The 23,862-nt window shown below is 38.5% G+C and overlaps 1 protein-coding gene across 3 annotated transcripts in view; it reads right to left on the minus strand.

Moving 5' to 3' along the window:
* Nucleotides 1-23,585, minus strand: part of LOC111857559 (serine/threonine-protein phosphatase 2B catalytic subunit gamma isoform) — a 51,142-nt gene extending 27,557 nt beyond the window's left edge. Inside the window, exon 1 of one of the 3 annotated variants that reach the window (XM_072704332.1) lies at nt 22,894-23,585. In XM_072704332.1, coding sequence (XP_072560433.1) covers nt 22,894-22,948 — 55 coding nt within the window. In that variant the 5' untranslated portion in view covers nt 22,949-23,585. The remainder of the gene's footprint in view (nt 1-22,893) is intronic. The other 2 variants (XM_072704333.1, XM_072704334.1) reach the window with 2 other exon arrangements.
* Between the last annotated feature and the right edge of the window lie 277 nt (nt 23,586-23,862).

Raw genomic sequence — 23,862 nt, forward strand, 5'->3', positions numbered from 1 at the left:
TTATTATTATTATTATTATTAATAGCAATAATCATATAAAATAAAAAAGCAATAATAATGGTACATTATACATGAAATAAGCATTGTGTGCTAAAGCTTCCCTCAGAGCCGCTGCACATTTTGGCATATCATTTTTCTTATGCCTTACACAAATATACCAAATTATGCACCATCTTTACATATACAACATGCAGTTATGTGATTACTTAAAATTTTCACTGATGAAAATTTTTGTTGTAATACTTCAGTTATTTATCTGAAGAAATACTCAACCTAGGATTCAAAAGCCTAAATATTGGTGCACATATCAAACTAAGGACAAGAACACGGACAAACGTGAAATGAAAACGCAAAAAAACGCATGTGACAAAAAATGCAGTACAACGAGTTACACGTTTCATTGTGTATTTTGGCTTCCCTAGTGTGAACATACCCTTACACTCATGCAGATTGTGAGCTCAGTTTCTGAAACACCACACAGTATTCATGATGCAGTCCATCTACAAGCAGTTACAGCATCCTGAAGGAAATCTAAGTATGTCCCTCTAATGAAAATCAGAAAGAAAAGCAGGTATTTGTAGGCCGATATCGTGACCGGTTACCATTTGCAATAACTTCAGTCTCAAAATGTGATTAGAATGCTCCGCTGTCACCTGGACTAGAAACTGGAATTTCAATTTCAAATTAAAACATGCATTTCAATTCTGAATGCTTAAAAACATTTAACAAAAAAAAATATATATATGCTACTAGACTGCCGAAGGCCATTAAAATTCATTCTTTCAACAAGATTCAAAAGAAGAATCATAAATCGTCCAGTTCTGGCAAATGTTAAATCAATGTATATGCCAAACTATGGCTTAGGCTAATAATCCATTCAATGGTCACAAAAATAATAATTAAAACGGTATGCCGGCAGTGCAGGTTTCTGCATCCCAAAAACACAGGATTTTCTATTTGCAATCTTTAAATTGCCTGTGGTGTGTATGCATCCTGCAATGGACTGGCATCCTGACCAGAATATATCCCTGTCTTGGCCCTGAAGTACCTGGGATAGATGCCAGGGCTCCCTGTTACCTTGTCTAGGATAAACGATAGGAAGCCTGACGGATGGACAATGAGCACAAACATGCTCATGCAGAGCCACAACAGCTCCTGACTTCTAAAAATTAAAGCGTGATGTGCAAAGTATCTGGTGCCTAATATATATATATACATTTTTTTTTTTGCTACTTTTCTATTATTTCAACTCCATTAGCCATAAATCACAAGCAACCAGCTCCATCAGTAACCAGAGTTAATGGCTTCCTGTCAGTCAAGCTTTTTGCATGAGAAACTTGAGTGCCATTCTGACAAGTTATTACTCTAAACTTTAACGAAATGTTATAATACATCACAGATGTGTTATGGCTAATGTGTGCCCTCAGTGCTAAGCCACACCAGGCAATAATCAGTGTATACACAAGTAGATATTGATGTAATTCCCACATTGCTAACAAAACCTCTCCTTTGTAAAAGATGATTACAGAATGAGCCAGCTACCCTCCGTGCTATGAGCCAGCCCCTCCGTGGTACTTTCAGGGGGAAGTGATATCGGGAGAAGGTTAGCCCGGACAAACAGCAAGAGAGGGGATTAGTCAGAAAGACATGGTCCAAATCAACAGCTGGATGGGTTAGGACAAGCAAGCCCAGAATGGGTCCTTGGCGAGCCCTGCCAAAGAGGGACACAGTAGCGATCATAACAGCTCTACTTACTTCATAACAGATGCTCTATCTCATAATAAAAACTCAACCAGCCACCCCATTCATTTAATAACATCAGACCTGCTGGTTTAACAAGGAAAGGTTTAACATTATTTTATAGAGGTGTCACCTCAACTGTCCTTGTGTTTTATCCGTTTATCTGGTAAGTGCACATACACACAGACCATTTCCCAAAGTGATGATGCTTAGCCACTGTGTTTGAGCTACAAATTATACCCAACTCAATGTGAAAAGCAAGCCTGTTTGACTTTTTTTATAATCTGGTTTGGGAATCTTGATGACATCTATGGGGACTGGCTCTCCTTTGTATCGTAATAATCAACACATATGCATGGAAGGAGTTAAAGAACTATCCCTAACAAAAGTTGGGATCTTTGCAAATAGTGGTAATATAAAGAAATGTACTACAAAGATTTTCATATATAAACAAAATTTTCTATTCAAAAGAAAGACAACTATAACTCAATGGCAGTGATACTTAGTACATTATTGTCAAAACTGGCAATATTCAGCACAGGTACAGTAGGAGGTGAAACCACCTGCTTGGTATCTCTGCCTGTTGCACCTTGGGCAGTGCCCTTCTTCCAGCTGCAGGGTCAGCAGCCGGGAACCGCCCTTCACCGATGTTTTGCTCCTTTAATCCCGGAACATCTCTGGGTGGTGGAGCAGTGACAGGGATGTCTCCCTACCGCTGCCTCTAAGATCCCTGCTTCCCCATGGTTTGTCCTTCCTGCGGAGCCAGAGCTAGAAGCTCTCCTGTTCTGCCTCCTCGGCAATACCTCTGATGGCTCTCTTCAGATTGGTACCTCAGATGCCCAGGGACTTGAGGAGACGCTGAGCTGATGTTCCTGCATAGCCTCTGCAATAGGGCTGGGCGATAAAACGATTACGATATGTATCGCGATAGACACGTGATCGATATCAATAAAAAATGTGTTCGATAAAACGTTCGATATTTTTTATTCTTCGTCGGAAGAAAACAGAGGTTGCGAAGCTAGTTTGGATCCGAACAGGTGTTCCGGGCAATTCGGTTTCCCTATGTTTCCCCTGTCTATCGGGAAATAATGTTTCCCCTAATATTAAATCAAAGAGGTATGTGAAATGTCTGAAAATCACTCAAGTACATTATTACATGTGAATACTGTATTGTTATTAGTACCGAGGCCCAGAGTTGCTGTATACCTGTTTTAACAGGGGGGAACCAAATATCCTGGATGTCAGGAAATAATGTTTCTCCTAATATTTAGGCAAATATGTATGTGGGATGTCTGAAAATCACTCAGGTACAGTATTACATGCGAATACAGTAGTTCGTCACGCATAATATAGTCTTATAAGAAATACTATACCGTTTTCATCAAGAAATATCTCTATCCAGCGAATTAAATACTTTCATTTATTATCAGTAAAAACAAAAAACATGTGATGTTTTAAAATATGTGGCTTGTTTACCTCAAGAGCTTCGTAAAAAGACATGAAAACAACAGCGAAACCGTGTACAAATCAGCGCGCGACAGGGGAAACATAGGGAAACTGAATTGCCCGGAACACCGGAAACGCAGCTGTCATAAATGGTCGTAGCACAGCAAAACAACTGCTTTATGGAAGTTCTGCCGGTTTTTTGTGAATCACTGTGACGGTCGCCTCGCCCTTCCCTAACGCCGCTCGCCCCCCCGTCTCCTGAATATTAAGTTATAGGTCTGTATCCTTTCGGTTTGTATGTGTCATGTTGTCCGGTTTTTCGCGTATCCCGTGTTTCGTTTCGAGTCTGCCGTGTCTTTTGTTTCCCCTTCTCTCTTTCCTCTCTGTGTTTACGGCGCACTTCCGGGTTCCGGCTCCCTACGTATCGCGTCTTCCTCGTTAGTGTTTGCATGTGTGTCTTTTCCTAGCACAAAACCTGGACTGAAAATATACTTGAATAGTTCAACTTCAAGTATGATTAGAGTAAGAATAACTTGAAGAGTTACTTTTTCATATTTCTGCAGGTTTTATATTTCAAACAATGTTACTGTACTGTATCAGGTTTGTTTTTTTATATTACAGATGTACTGTATCTCAGTCTACGTCAGTTTTATTTATGTTTACAAAACACTGCACATATTTTAAAAACACTTTATTTTCCATGGTTGTTGACATGTTTAAAATAAAAATGTTTAAATGTAATATATTTTTCTCCTGGTCTTTATTTTAAATGGGTCATAAAAAATGTCAATAATTATCGATATCGACCGATATGAAACACTCATATCGTGATACAGTTTTCAGTCATATCGCCCAGCCCTACTCTGCAACCAACCTCCAGTGGGAATGTGAACACCCTCCACCCGGCCTGTGAGCATGCAGCTGCCAGCTCTGCATACCTGTCCTTCTTCCTCTCGAAGGCAGCCTCCATTCCTTCCTCCCACAGAATGGTCAGCTCGACCATGATGACAGCCTTGGTGAGGGAGGACCAGAGCACTATATCAGGTCGTAGAGAAGTTGGGGTGATCTCCTGAGGGAACCTGAGCAGCTGGTTAAGGTCAGCCGTTAAGTTCCACTCAGCTCAAGGTGTCAAGAGATCATGCCCTATGAGTGTATGACAAGTCCTGGTCTCCTTGCCTAACAAAGTGAATCGATCTCTGAGATGGTACTGGACTGGTCCTGTTCGCTTCAAGCCTACATGCCTCCAGAATTTCAGCCAGCTTGCGCAGGACACGGTCATGATGCCACCTGTCCCGGCCCTGTGGTAACGCTGCCTTACAACCGGAGAGGATGTGCTGCAGGCTTGGGTTCTGGTAGCAGCAGAGTTGGCAGTACTCCTCTGTGCCATACCAGATGTTAATCTTCTGGGGGCCTGGAAGGATGTCATATGTTGCCCTGATCAAAAAGCCGAGTCGGGCTTGAGGTATCCTCCACATGACAGTCCAGGTGATTGTCCTGTTTACCACTGCCTCCCAGGATGTCCACCTCCCTTGGTGGTACTGGCCTACTGCTTTGATCGTATACAATTCCTATGCATAATATATTAATACAATAAATACATTATTAATTACAGTTTCATTAGGTGTTTAAAATGGTTCAAATCTCATGGTTGGTAGAGTAGTCGCATCACTGCTGAGCTCTTCTCTCCAAAAAATGCTCCTTAGCTCTGACACCAAGCTTTGTCTCTTGTATACACGTGTGTGAGAATTCCTATGCAACTGTAATCATACAAATGGCAAATGAAGCATCATTTTTATTACTATAATAAGCTTCTTTTTCTCATGTGGGCTAAAAGCATGCGTAAGCCTGTGTAAAATGACTCCCAAAAAAATCACAGTAGCGTATTCTAAGAATTCTTCATTAACACATTTAATTATCTGACCCACATGTTATGAAGAAGCTCTTACTAATTCAAACAAAAGTGGCTTTACCCTGTAACTCAGATAGAAAATCCGATAACATACCAAAAATGAGAGCTTAAATTTATGCATTAGAATTCTACTTCCAGCCTTGCAAGTGCAAGAAATTAAACGCACAAATAAAGTCACTCCATTCTATTATTGTCAGTAATACTGCCCCTCAGAGTCAAGTGGCACTGTTTTCAGGAACTGAACCTGAACTAATGAACAGATTCAGTAAGAAATAATAAAAAAAAGACAGTTATTTAAATTCATAAAGGACTTAATAGTCATCTAACTACTATTTTTCATGACAGGAATATACAGAAATTTTGTTTTATAGTTTAGGTGTTCGGTTAGTTAGTCAAGTTGATTTTTAACACCATGCCAGCAACAAGGGCTATATTTATGTTGAGAGAATGTGGATCGTAAAACAGACAGAACAATCAAAAAGGGAACAACTTCATAGATTATTATATTGGTACAGACCGTTAATATAAATAAGATGCTTAAGATCTTTTTTCTAAAGAAAAAATTTAAAAGCCGGTTTTAACTTTTAATTGGTTTACAGTTGTCAACACATAATGGCAGTCAATTATTAACTTTGTTAAAGAACTATCCTTTTTTAAATTTAAAACATTCAAAACGACAAGGCTTGATTAACAAAAATAACCCAGTGTTTCCCACACGTATGAAGTGTACTTGTGGTTGTAGCTGGCAGAAAGGGCACAAAAATGGTCCACTACATGTAACGAAGAACAAATATGTGACCTTTAATATAATATTCTGATTAATTGAATATTTCTATTAATTTCACATAACCTCCCTTCCATTTATTCACAAGGGAAGACAAAGAAAACAAAAACAAACAAGAAAAAAAAAACAATAAGAATAAAAGTCTTTAGTATGTACAAAGATGGCACTGTTTGTCAGAGGACTTAAAGGGGCAGTTCACCCCAAAACAGAAAATAGAGATATACTTTATAGGGGCTTTAACACAGACTCCACAGAGCAAAAGATACAAGCACAGGCACCGCAGCAAAATGTTCTGCACAGCGATACGACCTGTGTGTGGATTTCGGAAGACAAAAATACTTCCTACATTAAACTGCTCACTGCAAAGTCAGTGGATTATCTTGAGTAACCGGGTCATAATTTCTGGTAAGAGACACTGCTGTTGAATTCTTCGAATGTATTTTTTTTGGCACTTTAAACACCACAGAAAGAATGCCGTTCAGTCGCATTATATTGCAGAGAAAACCGGCATTTCTACAGCTGATATCTCCAAAACTAGTCAACTCCCAGGAAAACAACCTTGGTGAATACACAGCAAGAAAGCACCTCTAAAACATCTTTTTTAGTTTTGGGGTGAACTGCCCCTTTAATCTTGCTGAGTTTTTCCAAAGAACTCTATTGCCTGTAAATATGGGAGCACATTTGGTGCTGGTCCATTTACTGATGTTCATACAGCCAGGGGCTCCACCCTTTCAGTCCATTTCACAGGTCAGTTTAGAGGCAAAATACATTTAGTGTTGAATGAAAGAGAATATTCACTTAACCTGTTCATGGTTGGAAAATCTAATTAGCTGCCTAAAAAAAGCATACTGTTTTGGGTGTTAAGTGTTTATTACCATATAGAGCTATATTTTTGAAAACAGGGGAATTAGTTTGGCTGTACTGATCAGTAATTTACAAAACAGTATTAAAATCCAATATGGGGGGGGGGGGAAAAAAAAAAAAAAAAAAACTGACCATGGATCATGATCCTGACTTTAAAAATTGCGAATTATTTTTGCTATATCGCCCACCCCTACATGCTTGTACAATATCCACCGTATCATCAAATAAAATTCAAGAGAATCTCTCTCTTCATTTCTCTGCTGATTTTCTCCGCAGACTTTGGTACCCTTCTTGCGATAGCAGAATGAACAGAATGAGAACAGGTAGAGCAAGGTAAAGAGATTGTCCACAAGTTAAATCGACAGCACATGACGTCCTTCTCTCAGTTGGATAACATAAAAATAGCCTAAACAATGCTAAAATTGTTCACCCAATATACTTCAGCAGGTCATTAAGATACCTGGGTGATCCACCCAAATAAAGTCTGTGTGTGGGAAACACTGTAATCTTGATTTAAGGCAAGGTAACAGGATTATCAGACAGACTCACCAGCATCTGAAGCAGCACAAAAAAAATAAAAAATCATGCACTCTCTGGCCAGTTTGACTATGAAGGAGACCTGTGCTGGCTTGTCACACCATGCCGACATGAGCAATGTTTTCTCCAGCTGGTACCACCTTACTTATGCCACCTTCTAGATACCACGTTTTACAAATTCAAGTTTAGGAAATGTACATTCTACCTGAGCCAAAAAAGGTATGCTGTGCTAGTTTCTGCCCTGTAATGCAGGGTTCCAAGGCAATATTACTAGTAAATCGACACTTTCAGACAAGTAACACGAGTGGCAATATCTGACAGCTACTATCCCTTAATTACTGATTTTTTTTTTGGGGAAGCAGGCTTAGGCTACAAAAGCAAGCAAGATAACAGAAGGATTTATGATTTGGCTTTGAATGTAGCATTTTAGCCCACATTGCCTGTTGCAGTTACAGTGTGTTTGTTTACCAGTTGGGAAGCTCAACATTGTCACATCACCAACTTCTATCGTCCAGTCAGCAGCCAGAATGCAAGGCATTCCAGGCGGGAATTTCAAGCTTCCCAATTTACATGAATGTGAACAAAATATGTGCTTATCACTGTCAATTTACTTTCAAGACAAGGAAATTCCTTTGCAGCTCCTTTGATTTATTGGGGGGGAGAGGTCTTCACAGGCTATTAGGGGTGGGAATTGGTAGAGGCCGCCCAAATCGATATTACTGCAGATAAATCGGCCTGAAAATGGGCTGTCAGGTCACTCTGACCGGACTGATCATGGTACTTAGCACAGAACTACAAGTCTTTACAGGTACAATCCCAGGAGAGACCCTGAAGCTGGTCAAGTCCTCCTGGAAGGGATGTGGGTCAATGGCACGTGCTGATGAGAACAGACTGCTGCAGTCAAGGGGCTGAGGGTGTGGTGTAAATAAAAGTGAGCAGGGCCATGAGAGGCCATCAACAGAGAGGGCCATGAAACAGGGGGCCGTATACTCTATGCAAGCACTAAGAGGAGGAGATTAGGCAAAGCTTTTATTAGCACGGGATTCCGGGATCGCAGACCTATTGAAGCGCTGTCAGCTCAACAACTCCAAAGGCATAGATTTTAGTATCACCAGCTGGCGTGTAGGTTAATCTAGGACAGACTGCAATATGCAATCAGCAGAGGGAGTTCCCCCTAGAAGGGGAAAGTGCTTGAAAACTGTTTGCTGGCCCGGATATATATTTTTTTTTAATTATTTTTGGCTTGGTGCGCAAAGATAACTATCATATCAAGAACGAAAAAAACATTCAAGAAGGAAAGCGTGATACGAAACACACACATGCAAATCCTCTTTCTGTGCTTGTGAGTTTCACATTTGCGCTCTGGGGTGAGATATTTATGCACAGGAAATGTTAAAAATTATTTATTGCCCTCTAGTTTGGACACTGATGTGAAACAAATCTCCGACTCATCGTTGTCATTGTCATTAGAGTTTCTCGTTTGCGCGTTTGGCCATGTCTGATCTCTCTTGCTTGTTACTTTTTGTTGTAATGGTGTGCGCACATTATCAGTGTAAATGAAACAAATAACAGTTGTTTTGTTCCTCATATAGGCAAGTCTACAGCATACACATTCATACAAAAAGATTCATTTTTTTAAAACAGAAGGGTAATGGAAATTTAATTTGAGCCTATTTTAATACAATTATGACTGAAGAAATTCAAATTTGTCAGAATTTTATATCTGATTTATACCAGATAATGGAAACTATGACCACAGTATATGGTATTTTCAAGAACTTAAGCAGCATAACCCCTTCTATGTCCATTTTGGGTTGAACCATAAAGACAACATGCTCCTAAACAGTGAATATCATTTGAAACCTTTCCCTGATTAATAGCAAATGGCACAAGGACCACAGGACTAAGCATTTGTGAGGCAAATCTCAATTTAAATGGGTTTCCTAGCAAATATTATGCAAATTGTACCTTCCTAGCAGGTGTGTAGTTTGTGTGCCGATCGTGTACTGGCTACAGAAAACCTTAGTTCTATTCTGCCAGACAGTACATCCACTTGGACTGATTCTGTGCCATTTGTGAGTTTTTAAGAAGCTTTGGAGAGGAAGAGTGTTTCAGTGAATGGATGTGATCCATCTTCCACTCAGTTGTGGTGCGGGGCTCTGTTTGAACTGTCCCTGCGGCAAGGTGATGTGCCGTGTTTCAACTGCCTACACAGATGGTACCTTTTCACACGTTGACACATTCTGGATGAAATTCCCCTTTAAGCTCCTTTGAACAAATCACTTTGTTTTGATTTATGCTTTCAGTTTTCAAACCAGCATGCCTTCAGTTTAACATTTAAATTTAAAGATGAGGTCCCTCCTAAACCTTTTTACTTTTTAGTCCTCTTTTTCCCACAAATTGGGCACTTAAAACGTAAATAATTCTATAAATGGCAAACTCGTTGTGACTTTGGTGTTGACTACCAGCAGTGATCCAAATGTTCAGTATTTCAGTAAACTTGAGGAATGATGTAAAATAAATGCATTTTAGTAGAACTGACTCTGTGTGGGAGTCTTTTGCTGAAGTGAATGGCTGCTGATTGTATTGTGGGGCAGAAATTGGGGAATAATGGTATCAAATATTAGCAGTTTACTTATCTCAGAATACGGTTGGCTTGCATTACGACCCAGTACGTTCTATATTTAGGGTGTTCTACATGCACTCTCAGCAGGCAGGGGCTGCATTCCACTCTTACCTTTCGTGTAAAATGTCATTTTTTTTTTTAATGGAAACTTTCTTGAAAAGGTTAAATGTAACCTTATCAGCATAACTAGAGATGCACCAATTGCATTTTTCTTGGGCAATTCTGATTTTTTTGAGCCTGACCTGCCAATATCAATCTAGGTCGATTTCGATTTTCTTAGTTTAATAATAATTAATAGATTAAACATTTTTAACACTTCTTTAACTTAGCTTTCTGCAAGCAAAATATTTTAAATAACCTTTTCAAATAAAAATTGCCCAGCAAGTGTCGAATTCAATTGGTCATTCCAAATGTTTTCTGCTCACATCTTAGACATTGAATTTAATGTCACTGTAAAGAATCTCCATACAAGATTAGCGTTTTAACTCACCGATGATGCAACATGAGTGGGGGTTGGGAAGGTGAGTGGTGGGGGCCTTGACTGTGGATGGAAACTGAGCTGTAACTAGGGGTGAGTGATATGGGCAAAATGACATTACGCTATTTTTTGTTATAATCATGATCCATAATACAAATAATATTTTTTTAGGAATGGATGCAGTTATGTTAATTATCCATTAAACCAGCAAGTCTATCCTTACACAAAACACCGGTTGTAGCATTATAATAACCTTAATTACTGAGGTATGTAAAATAGTGTACATATAAAATACAGACTCATTATAGAAAACATGCCTTTTTGATTATTTTTAATATGAAAGTTTCAAAAGTCTCGTGTACAAATGACCATTTATCACTTTGGTCAATAATTGCACACTTCTGAACTCAGTTTATAACAAATACAAATAAAAAAAATGGATTAATAAAAAAACTAAAAATATTCAATGTAAGATTTGTATTTGTATTTTTTTCTTTTTTTTTAGCTTCAGTCTGAAGTGTTTACTTTGGTTTGGTTACTTCAGAACATGGGGAAGACCCTGTGTCTGAGGACAATGTGCTCACACCTATACACGTAGCCAGACATTCTGCATGTTTGCCCATGGGCACTAATGTTTCAGTTGGTTAAAAAGATTGATTGTGTTGCCACCTGTTGTACAAACAGTAACTTTGCAAAGTTTGCAAATCACAGTAGATTGGTTTATGTGTGTGAAATTTGATGTCACCAAATACATACAATCAAAGTGGAACCTTTTTTAGAATCAATTTTTCCTCATCAGCCACACACATTATTTCACAGCACAGTCGACCTGACTATCGACTGTGAGTTTACTGGGTAACACAAATACTATATTTTTAGCTGTCCGATGGTATACAGTTTTTTTTTCACCAAGTTAGCTAAATGGTTTATAAGGATCAATTAAGTTTTTAGTTCAAGATCTAGCCACTAATTTAAGATTGACAGACAGATGATTAACAAAGACACACAGACAGTGCTGAAATGTTAGGCAGGCTGAAATTGCTTTGTTTCACATTGGATTGTTTTGGTTGTACTGCTGCAGCCTCTAAACATGCGGGCATTGTGTTGTAGGCTCTTATTCTGTTATTATAATGACTGATATCCACAAATGCAGAACAAATACGACAATTCTTACAGTAAGGCACAACAGATTTCAGGTGTCCTTTCCAACTTAGCACATCAACAGCATATCAGAAAATAAAATTTATAAAAATCCAGAATTGCCAAAATAAGTAGTGATACTGTACTTCTAACTATGGGTTATCTGAGTATTCAAACAAGCAGATTCTGAACAGATTTAGCTTTAGGCAACATACCCTGTCACGACACTACAACTATAAAGCTAGAAAGAAGCTCTTTCAAAAACACCAAGTGCAAAAGTGAAAGAAAGCTAATAAAAATAATAACGTAATAATAAAGCTGTAATACAATTGCATAAATGAGAAAGAAATTACAAGAATGTAACATCTATGTGGCTAGAAGCAACCAAAAATAAAAAAAGAAGCTAATATTGTGCTATGCACAGTGTACTTAGCAAGGTGGCAAGCAAGTATGACTGGTGAGTAGTTATGGACATACATTTATGTCCATATTACCATTCACAACGTGTAGTGCTTGTTGATTACAGCAAAAAATAAACATAATCACAATTATTTTGGTCAATACTGAGATCACGATTAACATGACTGCTCATTGATTTTGAAAACATCATGTGTTTATTGAACTGTTTTACAAACTTGTATTGAACAATGGTTTTCCTTCAACTATAAGCAAAATTCAACTGGAAAGGGGTGTGCTGGATTTATAACAAGACAAGGGGGGGGTGCATCATTGCAAAACTAAATACAGCGCGATAATAGTTTTATGTTGATTATTCAGTTCATTGTAACAAATGTTTTCCTTTAATATCACTATTACCTGTATATGCAAGTAGTAAATGCTTAAAATGCCCCATAATTTTCCTCCCACTTGCAACAGCATCACTTATACTTTGTTGCAATAGCAGCCTCTCACGTAACACAAGCTGTAACAAGTTCAAAAAACAGCCCAAGCTACTGACTCCCAAATCATCTATTGCTTTTTTTCACGTTACGTTGTCTCGCACAACTGCATGTTCTTTGCTTAGTGGGATTTTCTACTAAACGCTACTTCCACCTCTCAAAACTTTGTTTTTACAAAGACTGCAAATCACTGTGCTAATAGTTGTTTCTAAGTATACTTAGAAATCATCACCCTCTCTTATGTTCTTACACTCCTCCTACTGCAATGGGTAAATAAATAAAAAAAAAAAAACACATGACTATTATAATGCTTTTCACAAGCACTGAATGTTCCAGTAATATTGTGTTCACTTGCAAGTTGGGAAGATCGACGTTGTGACATCACAAACCTCTATCGTCCAGTCAGCAGCCAGAATGCGAGGCATTCCAGTCGGGAATTTCAAGCTTCCCAATTTACATGAATGTGAACAAAATAAGTGCTTATCACTGTCAATTTACTTTCAAGACAAGGAAATTCCTTCTTTGCAGCTCCTTTGATTTATTGGGGGGGAGAGGTCTTCACAGGCTATTAGGGGTGGGAATTGGTAGAGGCCGCCCAAATCGATATTACTGCAGAGTCTATATGTATGACAATTTTTTAAACAGATTTTGCTAAAGAGCATTTCAGGTCTACATATAAAGTAAAGACAACGGCAGAAATGGTATACACATACATGATGTGCATTTCAGTTACCTCATTTTCAGTCTGGAATGCGCAATGAAAGGTATTAATACATTTCTTGAATACATTTCTTGGCATGGATGAAACCTAAACTTTGAACAAGTATGAAACACGTAGATGTTCAACGCAGAAAAATTTATGCTAATTATGCTTTGAGTTAGGACTGGACGATATGGCACAAATTTATATCACGATATATTTCTTACTTTTGGTCGATACGATATAATTGCGATATCGATATGGACAATATTAAAAAGACTCAGGAAAAAACTGCCGAGGACACACACAATGGATGTCTGCAAACTGAATTTGCAAAGTCTATAATACCTCCAGGCTCCTCCTATTAAAATTATATAATTTTTTTTTTTTTTATAAAAACAGTACAAAAAAAAATAAGGTTCACTTTATTTGTATTTAGCCTTTACAAACAAGAAATGTGAAATAAACTATCAAATAAATAAAACTCTCAGACTCAGCTTATTAACAATAATATATTTCCATTTAAACTAAAACAGGCTGATTATTCATATACTGTATATTATATGATACAGTATATATGTATATCGAAATATCGGAAATGTGTTTAAAAATCGTATCACCGTTATTGAAAAAAATTATATCGCGATATATATTGATATCGAATTATTGTCCAGCCCTACTTTGAGTTTATTATGACTAATGCTAGAGCTCAAAGACTCTCCTACATCACTCAGTGGTTTGGGAACATTTTGGCTTCGAAATAAATTATGTCTACACCAGAGAGAGAGAGTAGCTGGTAAGACTAAGAATGTCTGTTATACCAAACTCAGGTATTCTTCTGGAAACATGTCCAACATGCAAACTCCTGGTTTTGCCAGGAAATTCATATCGGGCTAAAAAAAAAATAATGTTAAGTAACATCACATGATTTTAGCCCAGATTTCCTTCTTGCTGAAAGTTGCTGGCGATCTCCAACAAAAGCCCCAGATGGGAGGCCAGTGTTTCGTTGGTACTGCCAATCAGCACTTGAGCACTATTAGTTCAAAGACGCGACTGGACAAAGTCGCCAGTGTGTCACAGATGCCCGTCAGATATCTAGCAGGCTAAAAATCTAAACTGTAGTGTGAAAAATGATGCAGCTGGCAATGAGTGTGATGAAGAGCTACAGCCAATGAAATGGCAAGACACGGGTTGAAGTGAAACCTGCGGAAAGAGTTTAAAAGAGGTGAAAATAGTTAAGTTTGTTTTTAAACTGTACTTATTGTTCAGGGAAGTGGTATAGAGATATTCAATGAAAGTTCACATACTTGCAGCTAGTTGTGGCTTTAAACTGAGATGGTGCAGGCAAAGTCTCTGCACACACATACTCATTCATTATAACACCGTACCAAACTCGTGCATGTCAGTCCCTTAACAAAATCAGGCTGTGTGCAACTGGGCTAATATATTAGCAGTATCAGACATGAACATAAGTTCAGTAACCCATATTTAAATTGATGTGTAGTTTTTTTTTTTTTTTTTTTTTTTTTTAAAAACTCGCGGTCACATTAAAATCGGCACCTTGAAGAATGGCAATATGTAACAGAATCACCCCCCCCACCTCTAATAAATATGTATAAAAATGATAAGATGTGCATAGTCTTCCCTACTGTAGGTCTACGTCATTTAATTTTACAGTTATAACTCCACATTACCCTTGATACTTTGAACAGACACTGCAGTTTTTAATAGTAACACAAAAGCATTGCAAGATTTCACTAAAGTACTCTTTCCCCCCCTTGCCTTCTGTTCAATTCTAAGAAAAATCGAAACCCCTAAATTAAGGCACAGCTGTGACTACTGATATAAAAGTAACTTTTGCCCATGTGTACTTCTGTGGTTGGTGTATTTTCACACTTAAATATTGTAAATTATTTTTTTAGGCATCACCCAGCCCTAGTGGATATATTACAAACATATGAATGCGTAAACTGTGGTTCAAACCCCATACAGAAAACTTCAGTGTTACTAAATTAAGACAATTCACAGGGCTCCACACTAACTTTTCCAGTAATAAGACTGGTGCTACCAACTTTCTCAGTTTGTTGCACCAGCACATGACTTGGTAACACCCTATTTTTTTGGTGCAGCATGGTATTAATCAATGACCTTGCATGCTGATGAATAGTTATCTTAATTTGCACACCATAATTTTACTATTGAATGATTAGCATTGACTCAAGATTTGATACAGTAATTTTGCATGTCAAATTTTTCCATTTCCCATCAAGACCTTTTTATATAGGCCTAATACATAAACCTTCTAAATTGTGTCCCTCTCTGTACAAAGTTACAACTGTATGCACTGGGAAAACTACATTTTGGACTCATTATGAAAAATGCTAAAGTAATGGCACTTTAGTTACTGCGAGAAATGCAATATTCCAGGGTCACGAAGACAACTACATGAGACTTTGTTACAGAGACAAAGATGTGTAGCGTACCGCATCCAGAACTTTTACTTAAAGAAAAAGTATGCACTAATAATTATGCATTGGTAATTTTTTTTCTTCCTTGTTGGCATGGGCATATTCCAGGACAAGAATGCCAAGATTCATTGGGTTGGATTGTCAAAGAGTGGTTCAGGGAGCATGAGGAATCATATCCAACGCATGACGCATCACAGAATTGTGAGCTTAACCTCAATGAAGGTCTTTGGGATGTGATGAAGGAGGCTGTATGGAGTGGTTCAACTCACTTGTCAATACAGGATCTCGGTGAGAAATGAATGCAAATCTGGATGAAAATAAAGGGTGAGATGTTGCATAAGCTTGTGGAAACAATGCCATGACAAATGTGCACCATAATCAAAGCTAAAGACGGTCCAACAAAAAATTCAAATGTCAACCTTTTTTTTGGCCGGGCAAATTTCCATTTAATTGCTCATGGGCAACTCATGAGCGACAGAAACCACGAATGTCAAATGGGTTATTGTACTTACAAAATATTTTAATCTGAAAATTAATGTTAACTTAACACTCATCACTACTTGCTTCTGTCTTGGGACCTCTCTGACTCTCCCTTTCCATCAGTCTCCTCCTTTTTCTTCTCATTTTGTTTTTTAAAATAATAAGTTACAGACAACTGCATTTTTGGAACCCATTAACACAACAGCTAAAGGGATTGTTTTGTACATTTTATCATCAGTGTGCGTATACATACATATTCCTACATGCAGGTAGGGGAGATCAAATCAGCAAAAATAAACATCTTAAAAAGACATACTGACCCGGTGAAGAAGAAAACTTCCAATAACAATCTGTTAACGCAGTTCCCGTGCCAGAATAAAACATCCTAATGATCATACACTTGCACAAATGAAACCATGCTGAATTTTAACTCACACACTCTCAAATGGTCCCAGTCTGCAGCCGATTCAAGTCAGGCCTTCACATATCCATCAAACCTATAGTAGTTTATTGCCTATGCACTTCTAAGACTAATAATCTATTAAAAATAATGCATTATATTTTTTTTTCATATATATGTATAGGCATTGTGTTGTTTGAGCATTATGAAATCAAACTGCTCAATTTTAGCACAAATTCAGTGTGCATTTGTATAACAGGTCAGCTCATTTTAAAAAAAACTAATTAGCACAGCTGTCATATTAGACACAGCTTGTAAAAGGAGGTCAGATCATTCTTGGCGATCATGTCTGATTTAGGAAGGACGTTGAACTGGTTCAATTTGACTTTGAACTGGTTCAATATATTTCAGATTGCAGATAAATTTGGATCAGTTATTTCACAACTTTATTCAGGCTTTTATAAATAGATGGCACACACACTGACATACTTAAAGCTTGCATTAATCATTGGGTTGGTTAAAATTCAATCAGATTGCTGGATGCACACAGAGAACATCACAGTCAAGCACAAGCATTAACAGAGCTTCATGAATTTCATATGTAGGCCAGACAAGTCTGCTGAACAGGTCTTGTGAATTTGGCCTACATAAATCCCTTAAGCACCTTCACATTCTGTATTCTTAAAACAGACCAAATGTAGATTCACCGATAATCAAAGCGCTGTCTGCGAGCATATTCCACAATGAGGGCATTTTAATAATCAGAAAACAAAATGCACTCCCCACATATATTAAATGGCACTAGCATTTCTAAAAAAGCTTTAAAATAAACATTAACATGGCTCTTCCATTTCATTGATCAGAGCAAAGAGTCATATTCCTCCTTCCAATAGCCTGACCATGACTGCATGATTATTTAAATGCCAAACTTAGTGGTCTGTATATACATTTTGTAATAGTTAAAAACATTATCTTTTTAGCTCCAGTGGCTCTAGTGATATTAGCAGAATTTTAAGCAATTATAGGATCGCAGGAGATTTTTTTTTTTTTTTTTTTTTAAAGCTAAGCAGGTTGGCTTGTCACTGATTGAAACTTATCTGCTATTGTACTTTATCTCTTTGCTGTTTCACTCCTCTACTTATTTTACTGCATACATCTGGACTATCAAACATCACAATTGAGCAACACACAGCAACATACATGATCAATAAATTAACAGAAAAGAAAAAGAATACTAATGTACGGTAACAACCTACCTATCACAAGAAGAAAAAAATTAAAAGCAGTCAAGCCAAATAATCTTTAGAATGGCAGTGTCAAAACCATTGAAGGGAGGAAAAAAAAATAATAATAAAAATCACAGCACGGCTGGTTTACAGGCTGCACTTTTTTCCAGATTAATACTACTGGGTTCCAATTTTCGAAAACATACAATCATAAAAATCTGTGAAAAAATGTACATCCAAGTCCAAGTTTTACAACCCTGAAAGACAGAACTGAAATGAATGGACTGATAATTAATTCCAAGTGTTATATGAAAACCATAGTTCTCGACTGAAATTCTTCTTTAGAAAGAAAAAGTCCAAAATAAAATCATTATCACTTGTGCTAGGTAGGGACTTGAGTATTTGTTATATGCATCTTTTTTGGTTCACTTTACATGTTTAATCATCACTTTTCCCAATCTGCAACATGAAAGAGCAACTCTCAGGCACAATGTTATTAAACGGTGCAATTTAAGCTGAATGACGAGGCAATTGGTAGCTAACAAGGTTTTATTTATCTTTTCAAATAAACCATTTGCCAAGAACTGAGGTAGAAATGCTCAAATTTAGGAAAATGGGCCAGGTAGCTTAATAGTCAAAGACAGACTTCTTTCAGTTTGTCGATTCAAATGATAGGAAGGGTCTCTGTAGCACTTTCCTTGAGCAATGAACCTGAATTGCTCAAGTAAAACATGCAGCTGAAAAAATGGTTAAAAATGTAAGTAACCTTGTACTGTATTATCACAATCAGTAAATCATCACAATAATAAAACTGATTTGTTTCAGGCCAGCTGGATCTGAATGCATGTCCAAGTATGGGTCTGATGTCTTTTGGAAACAAGTGATGTTGCAGACCATCAAAAGCCAGCTCCCACTTAACACACAGCGTACACTAACAAAAAAACAAAAGTATAATGAGCTTGTTTTATTATAACAGTTGAATGTGTGGAATAGGATGTAAACCACAGCTTTTGACCTCAGGGTGTTCAAATAATCAGTATTACTGCACCAATAATAGATGGTTATAATAATTTTGTAAAAAAAGTTGGTGAGCCATCAAACTTGCTGGGGTGGGAGGGCTATTTCTGGAAATCAAAAATTGTTCATACAATAACAAAGTTTGAAATATGCAATCTCATCCTTCATAACAAAGATTAGAGGCAACAAGGTAGGTTAAACAGCAAGGTCAACCAGTAGTAAATATGACCGTCATAGAACTTTGCTCACAGCAACAGTGTAACCATTCAAAGTAAATAACGCCTTCAGGCTGGACAAAACTTGCAGAATGTGGAAGTAATTGCAAACCCATCCCATGACAAATCCAATTTAGCACCTCAGCATCATCATTCACTATAATCTCTGACCTGGTACTGACTGCTTGCATAACTTGACAATATTATTTAAAACTATATATTCTATCAGAATTTGTTTAGTCCGACCTGGCATACAAAGAATATCATGCTTACTTTTAAAAGGTTCAAAACTTATTATGAGGGATTCTGACAAAGATAGGATGTGGACTAATTTGTTGTGCGCTACAGAGCTATAGGCCCAACATCGAATTCTCCAGTGCAGAACATTCCAAGACCCAGATGCAGGCCAAAGCCTTTCATTTTTTGTAGGTAAATCACACGTGGTTGTACATGCAAAATGATTTAACTATCAAACCTTGTTCCTCATCAATTTCAGATTTGTTCTTCAATACTGTTCTCAGTGATTAGATTTGGCATGGTTCAAACACACTTCACTGTAACAAAGCACAGTCAATAAAGACCAGAAGTTCCAGACATGCATCATTCCTAGATGTAAGACAAACATTTCTTGCTTTCTTATCTTTTAGTCCCAGTGGAGATACCAGTCAGTCAAGGAGTCCTTTACCGTTATGCCCATGACCTTTTCAGTGTAGTTTGATCAACCGCTCAGTTACCTACGCTCACACCCCCTCCCCACACTCTCCTACCATTACCACTTGCTATGACACACCCCACACATTTTATTCAATAATAAAAAAAAAACCTTTTCACAATTCCTCCTCACATGACCTGAGAAGCAAATATGTTCGACGTACATATTCATAAGCCAAGCAGTTTCACAGTGCTGGAGATGTAAGCAATCTCTGCTCTGCTGTACTCCAAAACGACGAGCCGGGTGCCAAAGATGCAGTGGGGCGTCGATAACTCCCTGTCGGTAATGTTCCAACACCCTGAAGACGAGAGCCCTAGTGGAGCGTTACCATAGGGATCACAACACAAGAGAAATAAACAAGCATGCACAAATCAGAGCAGAGTGCAACAGACTCCAGTCCGCTTCTCCTTTACGACTACACATTATCAAAGACACTAGACCAGACATAGGCTTCACATATACCCGTCCTCACATAAAGGGAATTTTAAGGTTTCTGTACAGCTACTGCTTTCACCTTGACGGCCTACAGGGCACGGCTTTCAATAAGAGCAAATAAAAACAAGACCACCATAAATACTTGTCTTAGTAAAATTGCTATTAGAACACAACACAAGCAAGAAACACCACCAAGCTTTCGGCTTTGTTTAAATAGATTCCTTGCTTTACATTTTATAGTTAAAGGCGGCGGACAGGCAGCATCTGGAATTTATAGTGTGTGGAAGTCATTCATATACAGTCCAAGGGGGAACAAATGACAATAGCTTCTGGCCCAATTCACCCAGTGCCCTTCATAAGGGAACAGTGCAGATTTAGAGGACCCAACATGCAGACACTGAGCAGAAATGGTATTCCTGTCAACTGCCACCACTTCCATCTCTATCATGCTCCTCCCCATGACACCAGAAAGTGGGCTCCCTCTGGAGTGCTAGTGGACGGCCTGAAGCTCTAGGCCTCTTGAATACCCCTCCCTCTTTCCCTTGTGCTCATTTGCTCTCTGCATCCCCAGCACTGCAGCTACCTCCATGAGGAACCAATCCTAGGAGCTCAGTGGGGAAGGATTCTCCTTTCAGTTACTCAGCTTTTACTTGCTTGCACACTAAATTATTCATTGACCTGCAAATAAGTTTGCAAGGGCTGATGGGATTCTAGGAGCAGAAATATGGTTGAATGAGGGCTAAAGGAATAACATATTGAGATATCCTAAGCCTGCAACACAGGCCACAGTAGAGAAACACAATTCATAGGGACCAGTATTAATCAAAAGGCAAAGCATCTCACTTTTACCTACACACTGTATTAATATGCCAAGTTCCACAGCATGGGACAAAATTTAATAAGTTTCAGGAGTATATTTTAAATGCAATATAGATGCATATGAAACAGTGCAGTAGGGAAAACATGAGGAAGAGGCAAAAAATAGTTCTCATTAAAATAGCAATGCAGGCAAACATACAGCTTTTCTCCAAATAACTTCTCAATTCATACGACCGTCTACATCACCCACTTGGCTAAGCCAACACAAAGGGTCACTTTCACATACATTCCAAAAGCTGGTTAAACAGCAGCCCATAGCAGAATGACCATCAATGGCTGAGACCAATTGTGAACCCACCAGACAAGGAACACTGGGCTTACGACTGGTATTTCAGCTTGCTCATGCATTGACACTGGTCTTGAGTCGATGAAGGCTTAGAAATAAAATGCTTCAGTTTTTGCAAAGCAGTCCTTAACATGCAGTCTCCACTCTAACATGCATAATACCCAGTAAAGCTGAGATCAATAGATATCATGCAATAAAAATAAATCCACAAAAGTATAAGCAACTGATTATAAATTTAAAGTTAATTTATGTACTTATTTGTCTTTATGTCCAGAACGCGTTATTATTTTTTCCTTCGCTTTAAAGCTTAGTACGTTTTTGCCAGAAACAGCGCACACTGCATGCTTCAAAAAACTCCGCAAGGTATCTTAGTTTCAGCTACAAAAGAAACGCCAAACTTGAGCAAGGAAATTGTTTTTATTTCAAAATTCATTGCAACCTAAAAGATTTTAAGTTTTCATCCAGATTTCATGATCCACTAACAACTAGTTTGTACAGATCGAATCTGCAGTAAATTGCGACGGCCACGTCCAATGGCAATAACAACATATTACAATGCATAAGCAACACATCGCTCATGTAACAGCTTCGCTCCAACTGTTAACAGAAACATTTCATTACTAGGAAACGCGTTTCACTGTTAGCTTTTGTCTGATAGGAAAAGGTTTCTACAAACTTTACAGAGCTCGGCGGCTGTTAAACCGCACTGAGGGTCCTCTCTAGAGACGAGTCTCTCTCATACTAACTGCAGCATGTCACACTTAAAAATAAACGCTTACATTTACTCTGATGGTAAAAAACTTTCAAAACACCCAGCCCCGCATCACAGACCATCTTGTACCAGACAACTGGCGCTGAAAGGTGTGGTTAACTAGTCAATGTAGATAATGTGATATTGTAGTTAAGGCATCGCTCCCGCCGCTATAACAAGCGATGATATTAACTGTCCTTCTCCTGCAAGCGCTAACTTTTATATTAAATGGCGACTTATTGAGTAGGCGTTAAAAACGCTTACCCTTGTTACAAGTAAATACATAATACATACATACATGGCCCCAAGTCACAACATTAATACCAATAAATCCAAAAGTCATCTAAATGTTGCTGTAGATAAGCAGAAGGTTGGACAAAGTTAGCAGCCTTCATTTATTCTCTTTAACAGCAGTATGATGGATCATCGTGGCTAGCTTTCATTAATATTCACCCATCGGATAAGTAAACTGCGCTTCGGCTAGTTAAAAAGTAGATAATTTGTGTCTCGCTAAAAAGGAGTCGGCGCCGTTAAATGGACGCGATTGCCACCTGGGTTTACTGGGCGCTGAGTCGATTCAAACGTGAAAATGCAGAAAATATTGGTAACCAGAGGAAGGGAAAAGCTTAGTACTGAATTAATTGTACACAAACGTGTCGTACTAGCACATAGCCAGACAGCCGAGCAATGCCGCTTGGATGGGTTTTTATGCAAGCTCATTTAACACCGAGGTCGGCCGCAGAAGAGAAGCGCCGAAACGAGATGACAGACAACGGCCAGCCGGCTGCTGATAAATACTCAACCAGCTAAACCAAGACAGCGACTACGGTGAAACTAGAGGAACCGGGCGACCGAGCCGGATAGGGGTCTCCAGTCACAAGGAAACGGGACTGAGTCTTACCTTTAACGAGACGCTCGGTGGTAGACTGTTTATTCGGGTCTGGTCTCCCTGACATTTTCGCTCTCCTCGGGAATTTGATTAGCTCGTCACAATCTGATAAATCCTTCGTTCGGTTGTTAACAATAAAAGTAAATAAGTAAAACGCCTCGTTACCCGCTAGCCAGCCGGTCGGCTAGCAGCCCGAGTTCAAGGATTACAGTTAGACGGGCGTCCCTACCCGGCGAGGTGGGAAGGGAATTAGGGGGACCTTCCCGGACTACAGAAATGCTGTTATTCGTAACACGCTCGCTAACTACCGGTTTCAGCTTTCGCTGGGTAGCTATCCAGCTGCTGTCAATTCCTGTGACTGACGGGATTAGCTAGCTAGCTAGCTACCCGGGGTAGCAAAGTAAAATGCAGACCGTATGGAAAAATGGCTATTTGAAAAATATATAAATTTAATATTTTTAAAAAATCTGTTTCCCCCACTTTGCTTACGATAAAAGAATCACGTTAACTATCTAAATGTCGCAGAATGCCAGTGCCGTTTTATCCTCCAGTCCATCTAGGCACCTGGAAGTGAGACTGCTTCCCTCGCGCCCGTCCACAGGCTGACCCACGGCTAGGTAGCAGACTGCTCTCGTGCTCTTTCTCGTGCTCCCGGATTAAACAAACTCCGTAATCCGCCAGTCCCGCGACGGATTTCCTACAATATGGCGCCAATGAGCGCTGCTGGGCGCTCTAATCTCTGGGTAACGTAGTGCATTGAAGTGTTGACTCAGCAAAAACATTTTCTTTAAAAACCATGTCCCCCAATAAAATTATAATGAACAATAATAAGAAGGAAAAAGTCGACCGGGGCTATAGACCAGTAAACGAATAGATCGTAGTACTACGCACACAGTAATACACAGTACTAAGTACAATTGTGCTTTTTCATCAAACTGTCACATATCAGACAGCTCCAAAATGTAGCCTACATTTTACATT

Source organism: Paramormyrops kingsleyae, chromosome 2, assembly GCF_048594095.1.
Source record: "Paramormyrops kingsleyae isolate MSU_618 chromosome 2, PKINGS_0.4, whole genome shotgun sequence".
Lineage (NCBI taxonomy): Eukaryota > Metazoa > Chordata > Actinopteri > Osteoglossiformes > Mormyridae > Paramormyrops > Paramormyrops kingsleyae.